The sequence below is a fragment of the Coturnix japonica genome, chromosome 2 (genome assembly GCF_001577835.2).
Source record: "Coturnix japonica isolate 7356 chromosome 2, Coturnix japonica 2.1, whole genome shotgun sequence".
NCBI lineage: Eukaryota > Metazoa > Chordata > Aves > Galliformes > Phasianidae > Coturnix > Coturnix japonica.
Genome location: NC_029517.1, coordinates 77,601,216 through 77,621,449, shown reverse-complemented (window position 1 = coordinate 77,621,449; position 20,234 = coordinate 77,601,216). Strand labels below are relative to the sequence as shown.

At 36.0% G+C, this 20,234-nt stretch overlaps 1 protein-coding gene across 12 annotated transcripts in view; it reads right to left on the bottom strand.

Moving 5' to 3' along the window:
- The window catches only part of GOLGA4 (golgin A4), a 73,857-nt gene that overhangs the window by 2,882 nt on the left and 50,741 nt on the right, over positions 1 to 20,234 (bottom strand). For 3 of the 12 annotated variants that reach the window (XM_015854957.2, XM_015854952.2, XM_015854956.2), the window contains 10 exons: positions 15,570 to 19,675; positions 14,621 to 14,742; positions 12,958 to 13,088; positions 10,168 to 10,281; positions 9,191 to 9,211; positions 8,928 to 8,996; positions 8,266 to 8,341; positions 7,105 to 7,208; positions 2,875 to 2,961; positions 2,320 to 2,768 (listed from right to left, as the gene is read on the bottom strand). In XM_015854957.2, the coding sequence (XP_015710443.1) occupies positions 2,715 to 2,768; positions 2,875 to 2,961; positions 7,105 to 7,208; positions 8,266 to 8,341; positions 8,928 to 8,996; positions 9,191 to 9,211; positions 10,168 to 10,281; positions 12,958 to 13,088; positions 14,621 to 14,742; positions 15,570 to 19,675 (4,884 nt within the window). In that variant the 3' untranslated portion in view covers positions 2,320 to 2,714. Of the gene's footprint in view, positions 1 to 182; positions 247 to 2,319; positions 2,769 to 2,874; positions 2,962 to 7,104; positions 7,209 to 8,265; positions 8,342 to 8,927; positions 8,997 to 9,190; positions 9,212 to 10,167; positions 10,282 to 12,957; positions 13,089 to 14,620; positions 14,760 to 15,569; positions 19,676 to 20,234 lie in introns of those variants that run through there. The other 9 variants (XM_015854958.2, XM_015854960.2, XM_015854959.2 and 6 more) reach the window with 5 other exon arrangements.

The window sequence follows — 20,234 nt, the reverse complement described above, 5'->3', positions numbered from 1 at the left end:
TATAATGTAAGAATAAAACAAACTTTATCATACACTTACAAAACAAAAATCTTAAAATGCTTTTAATTAACAAAAGGAGACAAGAGAGAAAAACAAAACAAAACAAAACCAGAAGAATGATTAAAACCATACTACAGGCTTTTATCTGCAAACAAAACAAGTACACATTAGGCTTCACTCACCCACATGCTAACTACGCACAGACTGATGGAATATTCAGAAGATACCACTGCGAGGTGAGGCAAACTATAAAGCCAGGAAGAAAACAGCTTATTGGACTACACAGTAAAAGCATAGGTAAGAATGCTGAGAACACCTACTGGTTACAAATGAGACTGCTACAGTTAGATCACAATAAGTAGGTGGCAAAAAACATATTAGTCCAGGAGATACATTGTTCTAACATACATTTATTTATTGTAAAAGGTTCAAGTAGAAACCTCTCAAGTATATTCCCACTGTTTAAGACAGACAGACTTGGATGCTAAAAGGACAAGTACTCACAGGCAATTCCTTACACACACATTTAGTCCCTTTTAGTAGCACATTTAATTGACAATTTACACATTAAAATTACTTTTAAACCTTTTGGCTATAAATTAACATACAAAACCAACTAAACTTGGTGTTAAAAATGCACACGTATGTTATAAATTTATAACGTTATTACTTATGAGATCTAAATCCTGGATATTTTCAAATACCAGTCTCATTCTGACAATGTGTGGAGGAACACTATAATTGTGTTAGTATATGTCAGCAAACGTACAAACCCCAGGCATCTCTCTTAATAGAATATTTTATAGCTCCCCCACTTGTTTCAGTCTTCAACAGAATTACAAAGGATTCACCACAAACATTAATTTGTTGTGTGGTAAACAAATGCAACTTCAAAACTGAAGCAAAAATGACAATGGCCTTCATTAGCTGTACGCATAGCAAGTCCTATTTGACTGTTAGATGACTGTTTTTCATCTCTGTGTACTTGGAAAGGACAAAAAATGACAGGCTAAATCCAAGCCAAGAAAGACTGCTATGTGAAACTTTAGAAGTTTCACATTAGGACTTCTTTGAATTTTGATATCCTTAAAAATCAAAGCACTTGCAGCCTGGAAGAAGGTTCACTGTATGACCAGCCATAATTTAGTCCCAAGTACCAAAACTTGTTGGATTTACTTGACATTTTGTGAGCACCTATTTTGGTAAGACCAGCTTCCAAATACCAAAAAACACAGGGATCTGAAATACAAGGGCCAACTCTAACCTCACTTTTAACCAGCTCCAAACATTCCTTAAATACTACTGCATGTGCCAAACAAAAACTCAGCTTTCTAAGTGAAGGTTTGAGAAAGAGTCTTAGGAAAGCTGAAAGTCATAATTATTGCCTTATTCGTTTATAATTTATAACTTGTCATATTATTTTGGAAGCACGAGTAGTGTGAATAACTCCAAATATGATAGTAGAGATGAGGAACTGGTTTAAATAAAAGCTTTTTTAATAAATTGGATGCTTGTAATGCACAAGACATTACTGTTAAACTTTTATCAGCATTTACACAACTTTTAAAGTACATTAAGTATTTAAGATTGCATGGCTTATAAAACTACAAAGTCTACAGGGAAATACTGAAGTATCAAACACTTTGCTCTTCTGATACCTCAAGCTGATGAAATGATGGAAACTGACTTTGGGTACAACATAGACAAAACTATTATTGCAGGCACAGTTCCACTCCATCCCTCAAAAAATTTAGGGTTAAAATAAATAAATAAATAAGTAAAAACAATGATAAACCATATTTAATTATTTACAATTAGAAAGTATCATTCTCTATTGAATGTTCCACTAATTTTACTCTATAATGCACGCATCCATGCAGACTGACATCAGTTTATTTCTTCCTCCACAGTTGTACAAGGTCAAAATTTGCTACTGTATTAATCAGCTCTACTGGTGAAATTGCAGTACTTCAGAAAATATGTAAAATTCTTATTTTTCATTTGTCGTTACTGAGTTAACCTGACATATTTTGATGTTTCTTTAGTACAAAAAGCAAAACAAACAAACAAACAAAACTGATATATAGTCTTGTTAAGATACTGATAACAAAATTCCACATAAATGGTTTTATAGGGAAACGGATTTAAATTGAAGGAGAGAAGATTTAGGTTGGATGACAGGGGGAAGTTTTTTACTAGGAGAGTGGTGAGGTGCTGGGCTTTGCTGCCCAGAGAGGCTGTGGATGCCCCAACCCTTGAGGTGTTCAAGGCCAGGTTGGATGGGGCCCTGGGCAGCCTGGCCTAGTATTAGATGTGGAGGTTGGTGGCCCTGCCTGTGGCATGGGGGCTAGAGATTCATCATCCTTGAGGTCCCTTCCAACCCAAACCATTCTGTGATTCTGTATATATTCCACTTCTATTGCAGAAATCCCAGGTGAGTATACTAAAGAGTTTTCTATTCTACAAGTAAATATCGTTCTTATTTTTATCAGATATTATACACCAGTGCTGAAAAAACTGTCTCCTACCATTTTTTCATAAAATAGCTACAAATCCACATAAACTTCTGAATTTAAATAACACAAATATTCTCTCAGATATCTTTTTCGGAAAATTAATCTCCGAATAAGAGCTTTCACAAATGTGGCTTAGCCATAAATTCTAGTCAAGAAAATATGCTTTTTTTTCTTTTTCTTTATCATTTTTGCTATAACCTACCGGCAGAATTCGACATTCCATTGAAGGGAAAGAGAGGGAGAAAAGGAGTTCTGTTGAATGAAAGAAGTGTGAAAGAGAGATCTACAGAAAATTTCCAATTTCTTATTCTTGCAACATCATCACTTGCACAAACTTAAGCTTGTTGGTACAACTTACCAATGGTCGTGCATCTTCTCGTTCCAGTATCTTCTGAGTCTGATCAGCTGGGAACTTCAGCACTGTTGTTATAACCTTGGCCATTGTCTGAAAAGAAACAGATCATCCATAATTATTATCACATGACCTAAAATTCTTCTTAACGTTATTATAAAATATGCTTCACTTAAGAATACTGAGTGTTATTTTTATTGACGGCACCAAAAAGCATAACAAAAGGAAGTAAAAAATAACCAACAGTTTCATGTTGCATTTGCATGGCATGATATGTTATGTGAAATACACGGAAACCCAGAAGAGTATTCATTTCACATTGTCACAATCTGCAGCTATTGTACTACAATGTAAACTCTATAGTATTCAAATTCATTAATAGTGACTGTTGCAAATCCTGCTCCTGCCCCATTTAATCTTAACACAGCCCTTCCAAAAAGCTCATTTGAAGCACGTGGAACCTGAAGGAGCCTTTATGAATTCACCTATATTTCTATCCCCCAAATATTTAGTAAAGAAACACAAAGAAATGAAACACCGAGAAAGATCCAAATGTGAGATGTAGAACTGCAGTTGTCAAAATATTGTCAGCAGGTATACAGTAGCTCATATTTAACTAGCAAAACATTTAGACAACCTCAGATGGAACATGCAAGAATGTCAAACCTTTGTGCAAAGCAAGCAATTATTTCCCTTTTAAAAACAGATTAGTGGGAATAAAACATTCTAAAAGGCACAGAACACGGTTCTGGTGACTTTCACAAGAAAGGTCAAAGTAAGAACTGCAGGGCAGCTCAAACCAAACACGATTGCTACAGAAGCAGTAGCTGTTGCTCTTCAAGAATGTGGGTGAGATAAGATTGCTGCTCTCAGAGTCCACTGTTTATTACCAGCCTCACACGCGGAATGAAGAGGGAGATTGCAGCAATAAGGCAATTGCAGGACAAAAATCACCACAGCTAAAAGTGAGAGGTAAACCCCTAACTTGAAGATACTGCTTCTGTCTATAATTAATTAGAAAAAAAACGTTGAATGAAACAGGTCCTGTTGAAACTTTTTGATGAAAAAAAGCTTCATTTAAACATACTGGTAGCACCCATAATTAAAAAGAGCCTGTAGTACAGTTCCCGGATACAAGGAGCATTCCCAGTGTCACAAACAGACCCTGTGCTTCTCTCATCTCTTTTGCCAAAACCCTAAACACAATGATCCGGATCTGAAAGATTAGAAAGTACTGAGCTTAGCATCTTCTCAGACTGTTTGACAGTTTTCCACAGGACACAATAGCATGCAAATGTTGACAAAAAAAATCTACAAACACTGCATATATGGCATGAAGGCATAGATTCCTACATGCCAACTTAAACAGAAGCTAAAATCTTCTTTCCTGAAAAAGTGTGTTTTGTAATTCATTCTTCTCAGTCACTTGAAATTTTCCACGCTCTTGGGGCTAATACAGAGATTCTGAAGCAGAAGTATTCAGTACTACTCACAGTTGAAAAATTACTTCACTAACAGTCTCTGTCATTAGAAATAACAAAACAATAACTGTGAACACACATGAATATTCCTGGGTGTGCATCTCTGTACCTATCCACTGACAGACGCACAGCTTTCACAAAAATAATAACTAGGCATTATTGTAAGAGAGCCAGCTTGCATTTCTTTCTGAGGTCAGCATACAGAGTTATGTGATCTCTGTAAATAATGCTTCCACAGTGATATCCATCAGCCTCCTTCATTTTCAGAGCCAGACCCTTCAAAAATCATGCAGGAGTTTTACAGAAATATCCCTTGTCATTCTGCAATGCACAAAGGCATGGCCAGGTGCCAGAAAAAGATTTGCATGAATTTATCATCCCTGGTAAGTGTGTTGGAGAGCAGCAAAGCCTGAAGCAAGTCTGACAGAACATAATTCTGTGTTATTCCACTCACACATGTATCTAGCCGATGGAAACACATTTATCAAACACATACAACATTCAGACTGACTTTCTGACTTCAGAACAGTTTCCAAGTAGCACAGTGAAGTAACAAGGAGAAGCATCTGCCAGAATTGACCTCTGGGACTTTTGCAAGACTTAAGAGTAAGTGTGAAGTAGAGCTGGACAGTTCGGTGCTTGTAAAAAATGCATTCATTGAACCTAATTGTATATACTATGCATCTCCAAGTTCAGAAATTCTGAACAAGGTGTGTGCTTAAAAGTTGGTGATCTCATTTTATAGACTGTGCCTAGGAAAAACAAAGGGAAAAAAGAATTAAAGGACTGGAGGGGAAGACAATAAACATTCCCCAGCAAATACAAATATGCACATTGGTGAAACAGCTTGCAAAGACTGTGACAAGCTACAGATTATAAGGGTTAAACATCATAGTCACAATTCCTGAGTCTTAGCTACTGAACCACTATCAACCCTCATCATTACTCTTAGCTTTCCAGCACTTTTGCACAACTGATGCATTCACTCATCCCTCCACATAATACAATACCAGAACTGTTTGTTTACCAGGCTGCATAAATGGCAAATTCTTCAGGAGAGTCTGCACAGCTTCTATAGAACTGCTTTCACTACAGAGTGCATCAGGCCCACAAAGATGACTTATTCCACTGCAGAACTACTTCTGAGTCAGAGTGGTTTTTTGTACTCTAAAAGGAGACCCTGCTCAGAAGAGGGGCACTAGAATGGTCTGAGGAAGAGACTGCACATCTCTTAAGAGAAAAACAGAAATAATAGTTTATTATGCTCCTTTATTTGAGTTAAATTCACTTTCCCTTTCACTTACATCAATTCTAAAACAATGTCTTCACAAGTTATTACATGAACTCAATGTCTATCTTTCTCGATAGTTTTTTCCCAATACCCATCTGCTTTCAGAGCCAGTGTGCAAGAAATGTTGTAATGGCACCTTCTAATTACATAGAGTGCAATCTCCAGGACAAATACATACTCACACAAATATAAACATCTTTTCATCAAAGCAACTGAAGGAATGCTTCCTACCTGTAAATAATATGTACTAGTCATCCATTACAGTACAGTCTCAAGGGCTGGCTGAAGTTGGAACATAGCCGACAAAGTTTGTTATTGTTGTTAGGGTTTATTATTATTATCATTTTCTTGTGTTTAAGTCCCTTGCAATTCAAAAGTGTAATATCCAATAATATATATTTTTATTTAATGATTTCTAACAGACGCTATTAAGGTAAGAGAGCCATCCAATGAGCCACAGGCCTAAGAACAGAAGCTAACTAGTGATTCTGGTGGTTGTTTTTGGATCCAGAATTTGTATTTTTAATAAAATGGGAGTTAAATAGTGAAATAAGAAAAGGGATAAAAAGAAAGAGGAATCTTCTAAGGACAAGAAGTCCTGTGTAGACCAAGATTTATTCCATAAGGAGCACAGTTAACACAGAACCCTGCATAAAACCTTTTTACTTAGCAACTGTCCAAGTTGAAAGCAGTACAACAAAGAATGGAAGAACCCCAGGGAAGAAAAAAAAACCCTATATTCATCCACATCCACACAGCATTTGTCATCCAAGAAAAATGTTTGTGTTACGACATACCTCCTTTGAAGCTGGTCTTAGCATCAGTATTGTTACAAGCTAGTAAAATTCCAACATAGGAATGATTTCACAAGCTTGTCAGCATACAACAAGGAGCCTACTGTGCAGCTTTTCTCTGCTTTTAATAGTAGGTTAATACTAACTAGTGAAGGTACACAGATTTGGGAGTCTTATAAAAGATCTTTAAGGAACAATTTGAAAAAAAAAAACAAACAACCCTTCATCTTCAGAGCTTGTAACAGGGTAATACAACTGTAACTTAATCATATTTGCAACAAGATAACATCACAAAAGTAGTTTGCTAATACAGTGCATATCAGCTTTCAAAGTCCAGTAAGCCTGACTGACATTAAGTCTTCTGCTGGTAAAATAACACCTACCTGGAGGGCTATTTGTTTCTGTAAGTGCCTTGGTGAGAGATGTGACACACACTCCCCCTCCCTGGTGTTCTCTCCTTTCACTCCCCCTGTGTTTTATCTCAGCGTTCCAGAGAAGCTGGTAAAGATACATGTCTCTTTCTAAGAAAGCCCTGAAAGTCCATTGAGTCTTTTTACACAGACAGAAAATGCATGATGAATTGCCATCATCATGGCACTTAAGATCAATACAGCAAGGAACGTAACTTCATTCTAACCCACATCACATCACTGTATACAACTTTCCATACCTTTGTCTCACGACCCATCATATATTCAAAAAGCACTTTCCTCAAGTATTCAAACTCAGTGGGCTCTCCGAAGAGAGAAACGTCAGTATGATGAAGATTTCCATCTGTGTAAACAAAAATAAGTATATTTATACTAAGAGTAACTCATAAGAATGTAAGTTATTCATAGTCAGAAAGTCACTGAAACAAAATGTAATCAAGTATGAAACATGGGCGTAACAACCATAATTATGCCAGATGCCTAAAACCTACTCAGAGCAATTTCCTGAAGCATAAAACATAATGGATCAGCACAATTAAAAATCCTCAACAACGTACTACTCATGAAGTTTCGTTTTTAGCTTTAGCTGTCTTACAGACTAGGTGTAAGGCTGGAGATACATACATGGAAACAAAAAAAAAGGAGTACAAAGTTAAGAAAAAAAAAGGCATTGGTGAATATGCTAGGAAGTTGTATACCAAACTATGACTACCTTCATCAAGTTCTGCAAAGACAGCAGTGAAGAATAACTTTTCTGAGGAATATTTATAGAGAATAAACTAATAGTTTAGCTTTATTCTCACCAAGATGGAAGATAGAAAGATTCACAATTTAACATAAACCCAGCATCACAGGCCAATGGCAAATTAAATTAGGTGTTGGACTAATTTGGATACAAGTCTTCAGGGAAAGTGGAATTTTGATAGAGAAGAAATGGTCCGCAGAGAGGTTAAAGATAATAATAAAGTGATTTGCTTAAAGTAACTCCTCAAGACAACTTTTTAAAGGAGTGCTCTTAATAAATATGGATACAGGAAGAAAAGTAACAGCACGGTAATCAAGGTGTCAGAGCAGATCTTGGAAAGGGCATTTAGTTATAAGAATAGCAAAAGTCCAAACATGCAACACAAGAAAGCTTTGTGAAATCTAATGATTGCATATTTAAGATTTTTTAAAGAGTCAAAAATTGTATTCAGTTAAGCTAGGGTATAATTCCCCTCCAGCAAATTTTCACTGAAACTGCCTCTATCAATTCCCCAGAGATAACAGATTGCTGATACAGAGCTGTTTCACTTGTAAGATAAATGTTTCAAAAAAACCCCAGATATATTAATGGATTCTCTAAACAAAAGCATATCTTTCAAATAAACAAACTTGTGTGATGAAAATTACATGCATACCTCTGTATGGTGTTCCAACTGATGTGACATACATTTTCTTTTCATAATTTTTTAGTCTGTCTTCCAGTACATGAATCTAGACAGAGATGAGTCATGATCAGAACTGTTGAAGTTAAAAGTAAGCATAAGAAGTTCCAGCTAAACATCCTGAAATTCTAGTAGAGCAATTTGCCCTCAAATAAGATATTAATAACTGTGCCTAACTAAAGAAAATTGTGTACACGTGCATATAGACACACCAAAATATCTATACACATACATATTCATATACCTATATTCATGTGATATATACATATATATACATACATATACATATATTAAAACACAGATATAACATTATTTACTTATTTTACCTAAAACCAGAAAATCTAGTTTAGAAAAAGTGGGAAAACATAATTTCAAAAAGGACATTTGTAAATTTTCATTCTGCAGATGTTTTTGATAACCTGCACCACTTATATTTGGTATTTTCATACCCTGGGGACCGAGAAGTATTTTGACAATGTGCATAGATGTATGAGCCAAAACTATTTTACATGTATTAGTATTATACTTGCTGTATAGAGCTGTGCTACATCATCAGTTGAAAGGAACCAATAGTTTCAACTGCAAGTACAAATAATCAGATGATGTTTTTTCCTTTGTTCAAACAGTGCCCTTACCTGCTCCCTGAACTCCTGCTCTTTCAACTTTGAATCGTTGACTAGCGTTGTCTTCTGTGCAAGCTGTGCCTGAAAGAACAGCCACATACAGAAAATTTCAAAAAACTCCTGAACATACCACTTTAATAAGCTTTTAAGCTTTACTTTTTTTTTTTAACTTTCAATTCACACGAACTTATAAGCAGTGCTGCTAGCTTCAAAGTGATGTGACATAGCATTACATAGAAAACGAACATTAAAAAAATAAATAAATCAAAACTTACCTGAAGTTCAGCTATTGCTACCTAAAAGAAAAAAAAAAAAAAAAAAAAGGATGAAAACGTAGGTATGAAAAAAGAAAATACTAAATATCTCATTCCTTGGACATTACTTGGGAAAGGAAAAAAAAAAAAAAGACAAGCAAGTATCATTCATCGCACTATACCTAATCCAAGATGATAAAAACTGGAATAATCAAATCATACACATTCTTATACAAGTATGCCAATATATGCCCCAAAAGTACACCTTAATGCTTACTGGTACTAATAAGTATCAAAGCTTATATTGAAATTCTCTTGAGTCTGAAATACAGTTAACATAAAGATAACTTGAAGAATTTGGAAACATACAGTATGCCCAATGGTGCTTGCTATCAAAATTAATACTCCTAAACTAAATGTCAATTTTCTGATCAATGACAACACCACATATACTCTCCCTTGTCTCAGTGTAAAACCAAGTAATATGTTGGTCCATCAAAGAATTCATCTAACGAGAATGTGCTCACAGAAAGACAAAAGGCACTCATCTTTTAGTAAAGGATTTTCTGTCCACCCTTGATGTATTCAAAGGTCTATTTCAGTAATCTTGGGAATTTCAGTTTAAAAAAAAAAAAATTACATTCAGAATGACCCAATGCAATTTCCTTTCCTTCTTAAAAAAAACCCAAACCAAAAATGTACAATAATGACAAAAAAACACGTAGAAGGCAAAAAAACCCTGCATCCCTCCCCACACTCAAAAAAGAAAGAAAAAAAAGAACAATAAGGCATTTTTAACGCCTCATTAAAAGAGGTAGCATCAAATACTGCAGATTAGCACAGGCTCACTTTGGAAGATGACACCTAAAAAAATAAAACGTCTACATGAAGGTGAAGTTCAGATAAACAGAATCCAATTAAGCCACACATGTAGAATTTTATGAAGGCTAAAACTCGTCACACCTAGAGATGTAACAGTAACTTTAATGCCAGCTCACATTTTCACTGTTTCGATGGTCCTTTTCTGCCATCCTTTGCTTGTACTCCTTTTGCAACTCTTCTAACTGTGTCTGCAACTCATGAACTTTTGTTGTCATTTCTTCTTCACGAGCCTTCAAATTACAGGAAGAAATTATTAGTTAAACAATAAATCATCATCTAACCACTCAAAACAATGACAGCAGACTGAATGCAAAGACTTACACCATAAACAGAAACAATATCTCTGAAATCCAGTATAAGGTTAGTGAAAAAGAGCAAGTAACAACCAACCATAGGAGCTTAACAAGATTCTACCTTCCACAGTTTCTTTATACTCTTCTATTTATAAAGACAAAAACTAGCATAGTTAGTTGACTTTATTTTGCTTTTTTTTTTTTTTTAAACACTAAGAATCTAAATTATTTCATTTTCTAGATAACTATCCATTGAAATAAATGAACACTGCATGCACACCACTTAGTCATAGAAGGTAGCTAAAATACAGAAAAGGAACAACTAAAAAAGATAACTAAAGCTTCTATAAGATATTACTTGTACACTGCACTGTGTGCTTGCACAGAGTAGAGATTATGATTTAGAGTTTGAAATAATTAGAGATCATACGGGGTTCCAACATGCTATGGAATTACATTAACTTCTTGTTCTATACAGCATCTGGCATACTCTGAAAATATATAAACTACACGCTATCCAGATTAATTACAGTTGCAAACTAAGACTTCAATAAACCACAGAACCTACCCTTATTCACACGAGGACAGACATCTGAAATTACATATTTCAGTTTCAGCTTAGACAGGCTTAAGATAAACAAGCTGGAGTACAACATCTAATTTTTCTCTAATTATACTTGTTAGTTTACCTATAGAAAAAAGACACAGCCCTCAAGTTATAGGCTATATTGACTTACAAGTCCATAATTAGGAAGACTACAGTGATACCCTGTGTGATAAGAGTGCTTATAAAAGATAAGCAGACAGCAGGTAAAGCAAGACAAAGTACCAGTGGAGCACTACATAAATAAATCGCATTAACAGAATGATTTATTCTTGCCAGTCTTTAAGGATACATACATCAAGTTAGTTTAATTTTTTAGCATCATTCACCACATTTAAAATGCAAGAGAAAGCTACAAAGTTATTACAAGCAAACTTCTTTCTTCCAGCTGGCATTATTTTGGCTTTATCTCCTTACAACTTATGACTGAGAGAAACCACTCCACATAACTTTCTTGATTCAAAGTTTCTCAAGCCTGTCATGTGGCAAGTCAGGTAAATTCATGGTAGTAACTGGTATCTTAACATTAAATTGATAAAATCTGTACATCTGTGGATGCACATGTTCCTATTTTTAGCAGAGGTCTCAATGAATATGACAACCACTGAATTTAACAAATATTTATTCATTTTTAAGATTCTAGCAACTCTTTTTCAGAATTCTCTGAAATGGTGCCGGGTTCCATTATTGTTTTGCCAAAGTAACAGAAACAAACACTAACAAATACACCATCACCTAAAAAATAAACGTGGTCTGTAATGTAGAGCAACACACTACAGTTTATTGTACTTTGAACATTATTGTTTGTGCCTCCAATAGCAACACAGTCAACCTGAGCGTAAACCTGCAACACTACGAACCTTTTACCGCGTGTACGCTTCTCACATACATACAGACTAAATGTATCTGAACTACACCCTCATAATTTTACATTACAGATCTATTTCAGCCTTCACAGTAAGGGCTTGAATGGCAACACACTGCATATGCAAGTATGATCTGGAATGATGTATGGCACAAAAAAAAAAACACTTTGTGGTTTTATATTATGCTATTTTTCTAAAGAAAAAAAGGGAACTGTATTACAACCCTGCCAGACCCACTCAAATTGCCTAATGTTCAAAAACAGAGCAGGATTTATAATGTCTGCAAATTTGGGATTTTTTAGAATATTCCGACTCAGCTCTTGTGACTCAGCATAAACAAACATTAATTCTCTTACAATTATTACAAATGATTCTATTCAAAAAACAGTCTTTTAAAAATTGTTTATGCAAGCAGAACTAGAATGTCCAAAGTTAAAGTCTACATCCCAATACAGTAACAGCTGAGCACCTGAAAGCCATTCAGTCTATTGCAATATATTTGCTGTACATAAACTCCTACAAGACTAAAACAGAAAGCATCCTTGGAGGGTCAAGTATCTCTAATACTGAAGTTGACTGCCAACTTCTGGCTGGTATGATACCAGAGCAAGGCTATGTCTACAAATGTCATGAAGACAGACTGTCCACTTAGAAGTAAAAAAAAAAAAAAAAAAGGAAGTTTTACTTGCAAAAAAAGACTGCATTATGCATAGAAAAGAACCTTACTTTAAGAACTGTGGTATCAATCCAGACAAAGTATGTCATAGAAGGGAGCTACACTGTGAGGATACTGCTAACACTGTATTTAAATCCTTACTAGAAGCAACATCATCTAGTGGAACTTCAAATTGAACTTGCTTGCTTTAGTTGCTATGATCTGGAGCACAGAAAAACTGCTTGTGCACATAAGGACTTATCACAGACCAAGAGCTGGGGACTGATTCTTGCTGTTTTTACACATTCCAAAAACACAAAACATATTTTAATTGGAAACTAGGTCACCACAAGTGTAAAGTATAATTCAATCAGTGAAATTCGAATGATCCTTGCTAAAATGCACCACAGTTTTCTGTTCAGCTCTGTAACAAAAAAAGAAGGGTTATTATGAAATGTAAGTAGCCATATCACTTTTTAGAAAGATACCTCAAGGATTTCTTCATATTTTTTCACAGTTCTTTTCAGATCATCGTCTTTTTCTGCGATTTTTTTATGCAACTGTGTTGTCTCTATCTGATGATTTTCTATCAATTCAGATTCTACCTCTTGGGCTTTGCCTAGTTTAAGAAAAAAAGAGAGAAAGAGGAGGCAAAAATCAAAGGGCCAATGTATTTGGATAAATTAAATCACAAAACTATTTAAAAAGCTTAAAAAAAACTGAAGTAGGTATCTATAAAGAAAACTCTTCAGGAAAATTTATTTTTCAGCATGCCAGTGACAATTATATCACTTGATTTTCATCCATATGAATTTTATTGTTAGTATTCTGGCATCTGGATCATGTTTTTCTGCCTCATGTTTGAACTTCTTTAGAAGTTAAGATCACAACAAGAATTTACCAACTAATTGCATCTTGTCCTCTATCCAGGGAAAGGATCTGAAACAGCTCCATATTTTCAGAAATTCCTCACCATTAGGAGCACTTTCAGTAAACATGCTTTCAGTAAACATGAAGTCAAAAGATGCTTTCTTCTCCAACCCCAACTTAACTATGGTGGCAAAAGATCAACAGTAAAAAAAAGCAGAAATACACTGTACTCTAGTTATAAACTTGTAACACAGCTATCAAGTGTTATGTTCTGCTTGTGTCTGTTAGTAGTAACAGTGAATGAAATACCAGTAAGACTCAGCTAAAATAATGCAATACTGATTCTCTTCTGGGGCAGCTCCACTTCAAGCACTGTGTGCAGTTTCTGGCGTCACAACATAAGAACATAAATCTACCAGAGAGCGCCCATGGGAGGGATATGAGAATGGTGAAAGCTCTAGAGGATGAGGCATATGAGGAGCAATTGAGGTTCCTTGGTTTCCCCAAGTCAAGAGAAGGGAAGGCCCTTCTTCCTGTATCTTTCTCACAAGGGGAGCAGGGGGGCAGCACTGAGCTCTGCTCTTTTGACAGTGACAGGGCCCAAGGGAATGGCATGGAGCTGTGTCAGGGGAGGGTCAGACTGTGGATTAGGAACAGGTGCTTCACCAGAGAGTGGTGGGCATGGAACATACTCCCAAGGGCAGTGGTGATGGCCCTAAGCTGCTGGGAGTTCAAGAACCTTTTGGACAATGGTCTTGGATACAGAGTCTGAATTTTGTGTGGCCCTTTGCAGAGCCAGGAGTCAGAATCCATGACTCTTGAGGAAACCTATTCTATGATTCTATGAACCTTACAACTTGGGATATTCTCTAAATTTCGCTGAAAGGCATCCTTCAATGCCAGTCAACTATGCAGCAGTAAACGTCTATATTGCTGAAGCCAAAGCTGTATTACAATGGAAATGCTTTCATCTCTAAAAACTTATTTTTTGGTACATACAAAAAAATTTAGTACCAATGGCTATCTTGGGTAACCATTGCCGTGCCAAATACAGACACAGCACTAGGTCAAAGATACAGTCTGCAGGTACAGGAAGGTAAACTACAAACACGTTTTCCTAATTGTGTTACAATTAACACTTACTTGTTCGCTAAGCTCTCTAGGAAGCAGGAAATGATTACATACCAATCTTTATCAGTGTTCCAAGTAAAATATCTTCTCCAAAACATTTGGTTACTTTTCAGACTTTCCTGTTTACAGTTACATTAGTATATCACTTACTGATAGTCTCTTTTACAGCTGTTTCCAATTCCATTTCTTTTTGAGCGAGCTGAGTATTGAACTCTCTCATTAGCTGCTTTAATGTAGAATTGTGCTTTAATTCAATGTCTTCTTGCTCACACCTGTATAAAAAAATTCACTGAGAAAATAAAAGTTTGAAGAGTAGTTTGAAAAGTTCAGCAAGAGAAGAAATCTGGCAAGATTCCAGAACTATTTTATAGCAGGTTGGTTTTGAACTCCATGGGATTCCCTTTCCCATCTAATTCACCTGGGAGACACAGGTGCTTCATTTGAAAAACACCCAACAAAATAAAACAACCAAACCAGAAATGTACCATCGTGCACTGCTGTCCTCCCATTCTCCTTCCCTCAAAGATACACATTTTTTGCTAGAAAATTTGAAATAAATGGGCCCCCATGGCATAATTTTTAGGAACTTCCTCGCCTGATAAACTATCAGAACACTGAACTTCATACTACATTTTTTTGTACATATGAAGAATTCTTATTACCACTTCTTTTCCTCCCACCATCCCTGTTCAAAGTCTGAACTTTAAATTGATATTAAGCTACTTTACAGGGTACTGGCATGAAGCTCTCGGAACTGGGATTTGGTAAACTTTATTTCTTGTTTCAAGAAACTAAAACTGTATCTTATGTTCTGGTAATGTTGAAAATAACCATTACTGAACAATTCAAGTGGTATTATTCTGTCAAATGAGAAACCATATTTTAAACTGCTGAATCAAGTAATGTTTTATGTGTTCATGAAGTTCTACCATTAAGTTGTTCCTTGCTTTCTGTTTAAGTCTATCTAGAAACAAACAAACAAAAACAGAAAAATACCAGTCATCATTTCACTGTTAAAAATCAGGCTATAAAGAAGTCTTCTTAAGGTATAAGTGGTTAAAAATAAAGATGTTAACCAGACCAGGAATGAGGAACTGACCTGATTTTCTGCTCCATTTCTTCTAAGGACTCCTTCTTAACTATGTCAAGCTCCTGCTGATGTTCTTTTCGCAGAGTACGCAGGTCCTTTTGAAGACTATTTACATCTTTACGTAGTTTCTGTTTCTCCCTTTCAGTCTCCTCCAGTTTAGCTTGCAAGTCCTTCTGCTGGTTTTGCATATCATCCAGTAACTTCTGCAGCTCCAAACCAGATTTATTCTTTTCTTCAGCATTTTCTTCAAAAGCTTTTAAGCGGTCATTTCTTTCTTCCAGCTGTTGCTGTAAACTCTTTAGGTTTTCTTCATATTTCAAGCTGCTGTCTTCCATCTCTATCCTATGCACTTCATTTACTTTATTTAGATTATCTTCCAATTCTCTCACCTTCTGTTCTAAAGAGTGACTGACTGCATCTTTTTCCTGCATTTTTTTCTGGAAATCTCCAATTATATTCTCCATATCCAAATTTTTTTGATCTTTAGCTTTCAGTTCTTCCCTACTACTTGCTAAATCATCACCACACTGAGCATGCTCATCCACTAGCAAAGAATATTTTTTAGCCTGCTCTTCAAGCTCCTTCCTGAGATTTTCAGTCACAGTCTGCTCCTCTCTCTGTCTCTTCTCAGCACATTCCAATTTTTTAAGGAGTTCTTCCTGTTTGTTTTGCAGTTCTAGAAGAGAGTCTATACCTTCAGGTTGTTCACTTTCATACTTCTGCAACAACTCACTTTTTTCTATCAAGACCTTCTGTAGCTTGTTAATTTTCTCTTCATATGACTGTTGGACACTGTTAAGTATTTCATTTTTTTCTTGCTCTATAGCAGCTTTAGCACTCTCTATTTTTTGCAGCATTTCTCTCTCTAATTCTGTGGAATCTCTTGTTGACTTCACCTTTTCTTCTAGGGATTCAATTTTGGCCTCTCTTTCCTGCACTTCTTGTTCCAAAAGTCTTACCTGATTCTCCCTATCTTGTTTTAATTGCTGTTCCTTTTCTTCCATCTGAGACGTCAATTGCCTTTTAATTGAACCAATTTTTTGCTCTGCCTTCTTTTTCAGATCTGCCAACTTAGTGCTATTCTCTGCATTCAGTCTCTCTTCTAACTCTCTCAGTTCCTCCTCTTTGCTTTTAAGTATTGCTGATTTCATTTGATCAAATTCTCTCTCTTTTGCTTCACATTCAGCTTTCAGAGAACTTATTTCCTTTTCAAGATTGAGCACTCTTTCTTCAGCCTCCTTAAATCTATTGTCTTTTTCAAAAGCAACCTTCTCTGCCTGCTGGAGTTGCAAAGCTACCTTTTTTTGCTCCACGTCTTTTTGCTCATTATACCTTTTAAGTTCCTCCATCAAGGAATCATTTTCTGAAGTTTTCAGTGCAATGCGTTCTTCCAGTTCAGCAACTCTTGCTGCTTGGATTTTCAACTCTGCAGTTAACTCAGTTTCTTGTTTTTCTATCCTATTTTCCTTTTCTTCCAGTGCACTTTTTAAACTATCAAGATCCTTGCCTTGCTGAGCCAGCTCCTCCTTCAGCTTCTTTAGCTCTTCATCTTTTTTAGTGGCTTGCATATTGCTTACCTCAAGTTTGCTCTGCAAATCTTTAATAGTTTCATGATTTTGTGTAAACTTCGTTTGTGCTTTTGACTTCCACTCTGACAGCTTGGCTGTACAGAGATCTACCTGCTCAAGAGCTGATGCTTTTTCTTGTTTCAGCAACTCAACACTGGATGATAACTCCTGAACCTGGTTTAACAACTGCAACCGCTCCTCTTGATGTTGTGTGCTTAATAGAGAGATGGCTGCTTCTTTCTCTGTTATGCTTACCATGCTTTCAAGTCTAATGTTAAGCTCATTTATTGTTTTGTTGAGAGTTGAGATCTCTGATTCTTTTTCCCGGAGTTCCTCCCTCATTGAGGTGACAGCATTGATATTTTCTGATAACTCTTTCTTGAGCTGTGTTATGCAAGTTTCTTTTTCTGTTGCTGCTTGCTTCTGATGCCCTCCTTCTTTTTGCAGTTGTTCCTTTTCTGTTACAAGTCCTTCAATATCAGCCCTCATGGACTTAATTACATTGTCCTTTTCTTGCAGCTGTTGCACTGACTTATTCACTTTAACAATTACTGCTTCTTTAACTTTTGTAGTTTGGCGCTCACAATCTGCAATTTTGCATGTTACTATGCCAATTTTTTCATTACATTTTTCAATTAATTCATTGCTTTTTGTTTGCAATAGGTCTTCAGCGCTCTTCCAATAAGCATTTAATTGTGCTACAAGCTCCTTAACCTCAGTTTCTTGCAGCTGAAAAGCCTCAATTTTTTTCTCATAATTTTCACAGTCCTTATTGTGAGAAGACTGCACAGTTTGGAGTCTCTCCTCCAGGGTTTTCAGCTTATCAGCCAGCTCAGTAATTCTGGCTTTGTCCTTCTCTTCAATTGCTTTCTGCCTACTGATCTGTTCCTGAAGTCCTGATTTCTCTTTCAGGGACTGACTAAGATCACCCTCCAGCTTTTGGAGCTGTGCTTTCAAGCCACTTTCATTATTTGACAGAGCACTCATCTCAGCACTGAAGGTGGCAAGTTTCTCTTTTAGATCTCCAAGTTCCTGCTCTTTCTCTTGCATTTCCATTTCATGTTTTTCCTGGAGCTCTTCAGCCTGCTGATTGAGTTTCTTTTCCCAACTTCGGCTAATTTCTTCCAGCTCCCTCTTGTGAGCCTCAGCAAGACTCTCCAGTTGCTCCTTCTGATTAGACTCCAGTTTTGACACAGCGTCATTGATTCCGGCTGAGCTGGCATGTGCCATTTCCAACATTTTAGCATTGAATTCACTCTCTTTCTGACTGAACTCCAATTGCTTATTTTCAAGCTCTTTCTTTAGCTTAGATTCTTGCTCAGCAAGTTTCTTTTTGAAGGTTTCCTGCATATCTTTTGATTTCTGCTTCATTTTCTCCAGTTTGTTTTCCTGACGTTTTAGCTTATTTTCATAGTCTCCTTGTAAAGTACTAATTCTCTCCTCCGTGGCCAACAGTTTCTGTTTCAGCTCTTCCATTTGTTCATTCTGTACCTTTTTCACATGTTCGATGTCATTTTCCCTCTCAGTTAGACTTTGCTTTGCCTTATCAGCCTCTTCTTGCAGATCCTTCAGTTTACATTCATACTGTTGTGTTAGAGACGTTACTTTCTGGGAATTTTCATCGCTTTGCTCCTGCAAATGTTGCTTCAGGTCCTGTACCTGAGAGATGTATAATTCTAACTCACTCTTTACTTCATTCAGCTGGGATTCAGTATTTACTAACTGCTCATTAAGTTGCAATTTTTCTCCTTTCAATTCCTTCAGCTTTTGCTGGAGATTTGCTAATTCCTCTTCATATTGTTTTACCTGCTCATTAGAAGTATTTTGCTGAGATAGGGAAGCCTCTGTTAGCCTTGCAGACACCTGGACAAGTTCAGCTTCAGATCTTTGTGCAGATTCCTTTAGTTCTTGCTCACGTGCTTTTATTTCCTCCAGCAGTCTCTCCTTCTCCTCCAATGATTGCTTCATTTGGTTTAGTTCCTCCTTCAGTACCTTCTCGACTCCTTGAATAGACATCTCATGCTCTTTTAACATAATTTCAACCTCTTCTTTGTGCCGATTTCTCTCTGCTTCCAACTTTCCTTCAAATTCTTGCTTTGCTTCACCTACTTTGCTTTTCAATTCTGAGAGCTCTTGTTCTAAATCTTGACGTACTTTTAGTGCTTCAGATAGCTCAGATGACAGTGTTTCCAATTCTGTTTGTTTCACATCAAGTTTTTCTAATGTTTTTTCATTCATCTCTTCTATATGTGTACGGAAAACTGTTTCTTTCTCTTTCAGTATCGTATCTATCTCTTGTTCTTGCTTCTCTCTCATTTTTTCTATTTCAATTACATGTTGCTGCTGTAAAATCTGAAGTTTTTCTGTCCAAAGTTTTTCCTGCTGCTGCTTCACGTTATCCAGTTCCTCCTTGTGTTTTTCAACTATATCACTCACTTCCTTGCTATGCTGCTTTTTTTCAGATTCCATCAAAGTGTTTAATTCCTCTGAACGCTTTCTGTCATCTTGTGAGCAATTTGCAAGAGAGCTCTCCAATTCAAGAATTCTCTGCAAGAAAACACAGTTTTAAAAGAATATGAATATTTCAAATGTAACAAACTGATCAATTTGGAAAAAAAACCAACAACCAACAACAGGATCATGTAGGAAAACAGTTTCAGGTTATTTTTTTTCCATTATTTATAATGAACTCATTTTTACATAAGCCTCTAATTATTAACCCTGTTTCCATTAAGTTAAGTGAGTCAGCTAATGGAAAAAAGAAGTTCTATTCCACTGCAGTGAAAACAGATAAAACAAAAACTTGGAAATAAATAATTCAAACAAATTAATTCATGCAATGTATAAAAGAGCAATGTTCTTTGTTTCTTTAAGAACTAACAGGATTAAAGGTTTTTTGAGTCTAAAAGGGCTATTGGGCTTTATACCTACGTACTAGTTTTATCTTAATTTCACCTCTTATACAATTGCTGCTGTAAAGCTGAATCTCCTCCATAGGAAAAAATTGCAACTTTAAGTTTGGGAATGGTGGAATAACATGCAAACTTGCTTTAGCAGAAAATACAATCTCTCCTGTGATAAAAAGCAAAAGACACTTCAAAAAATT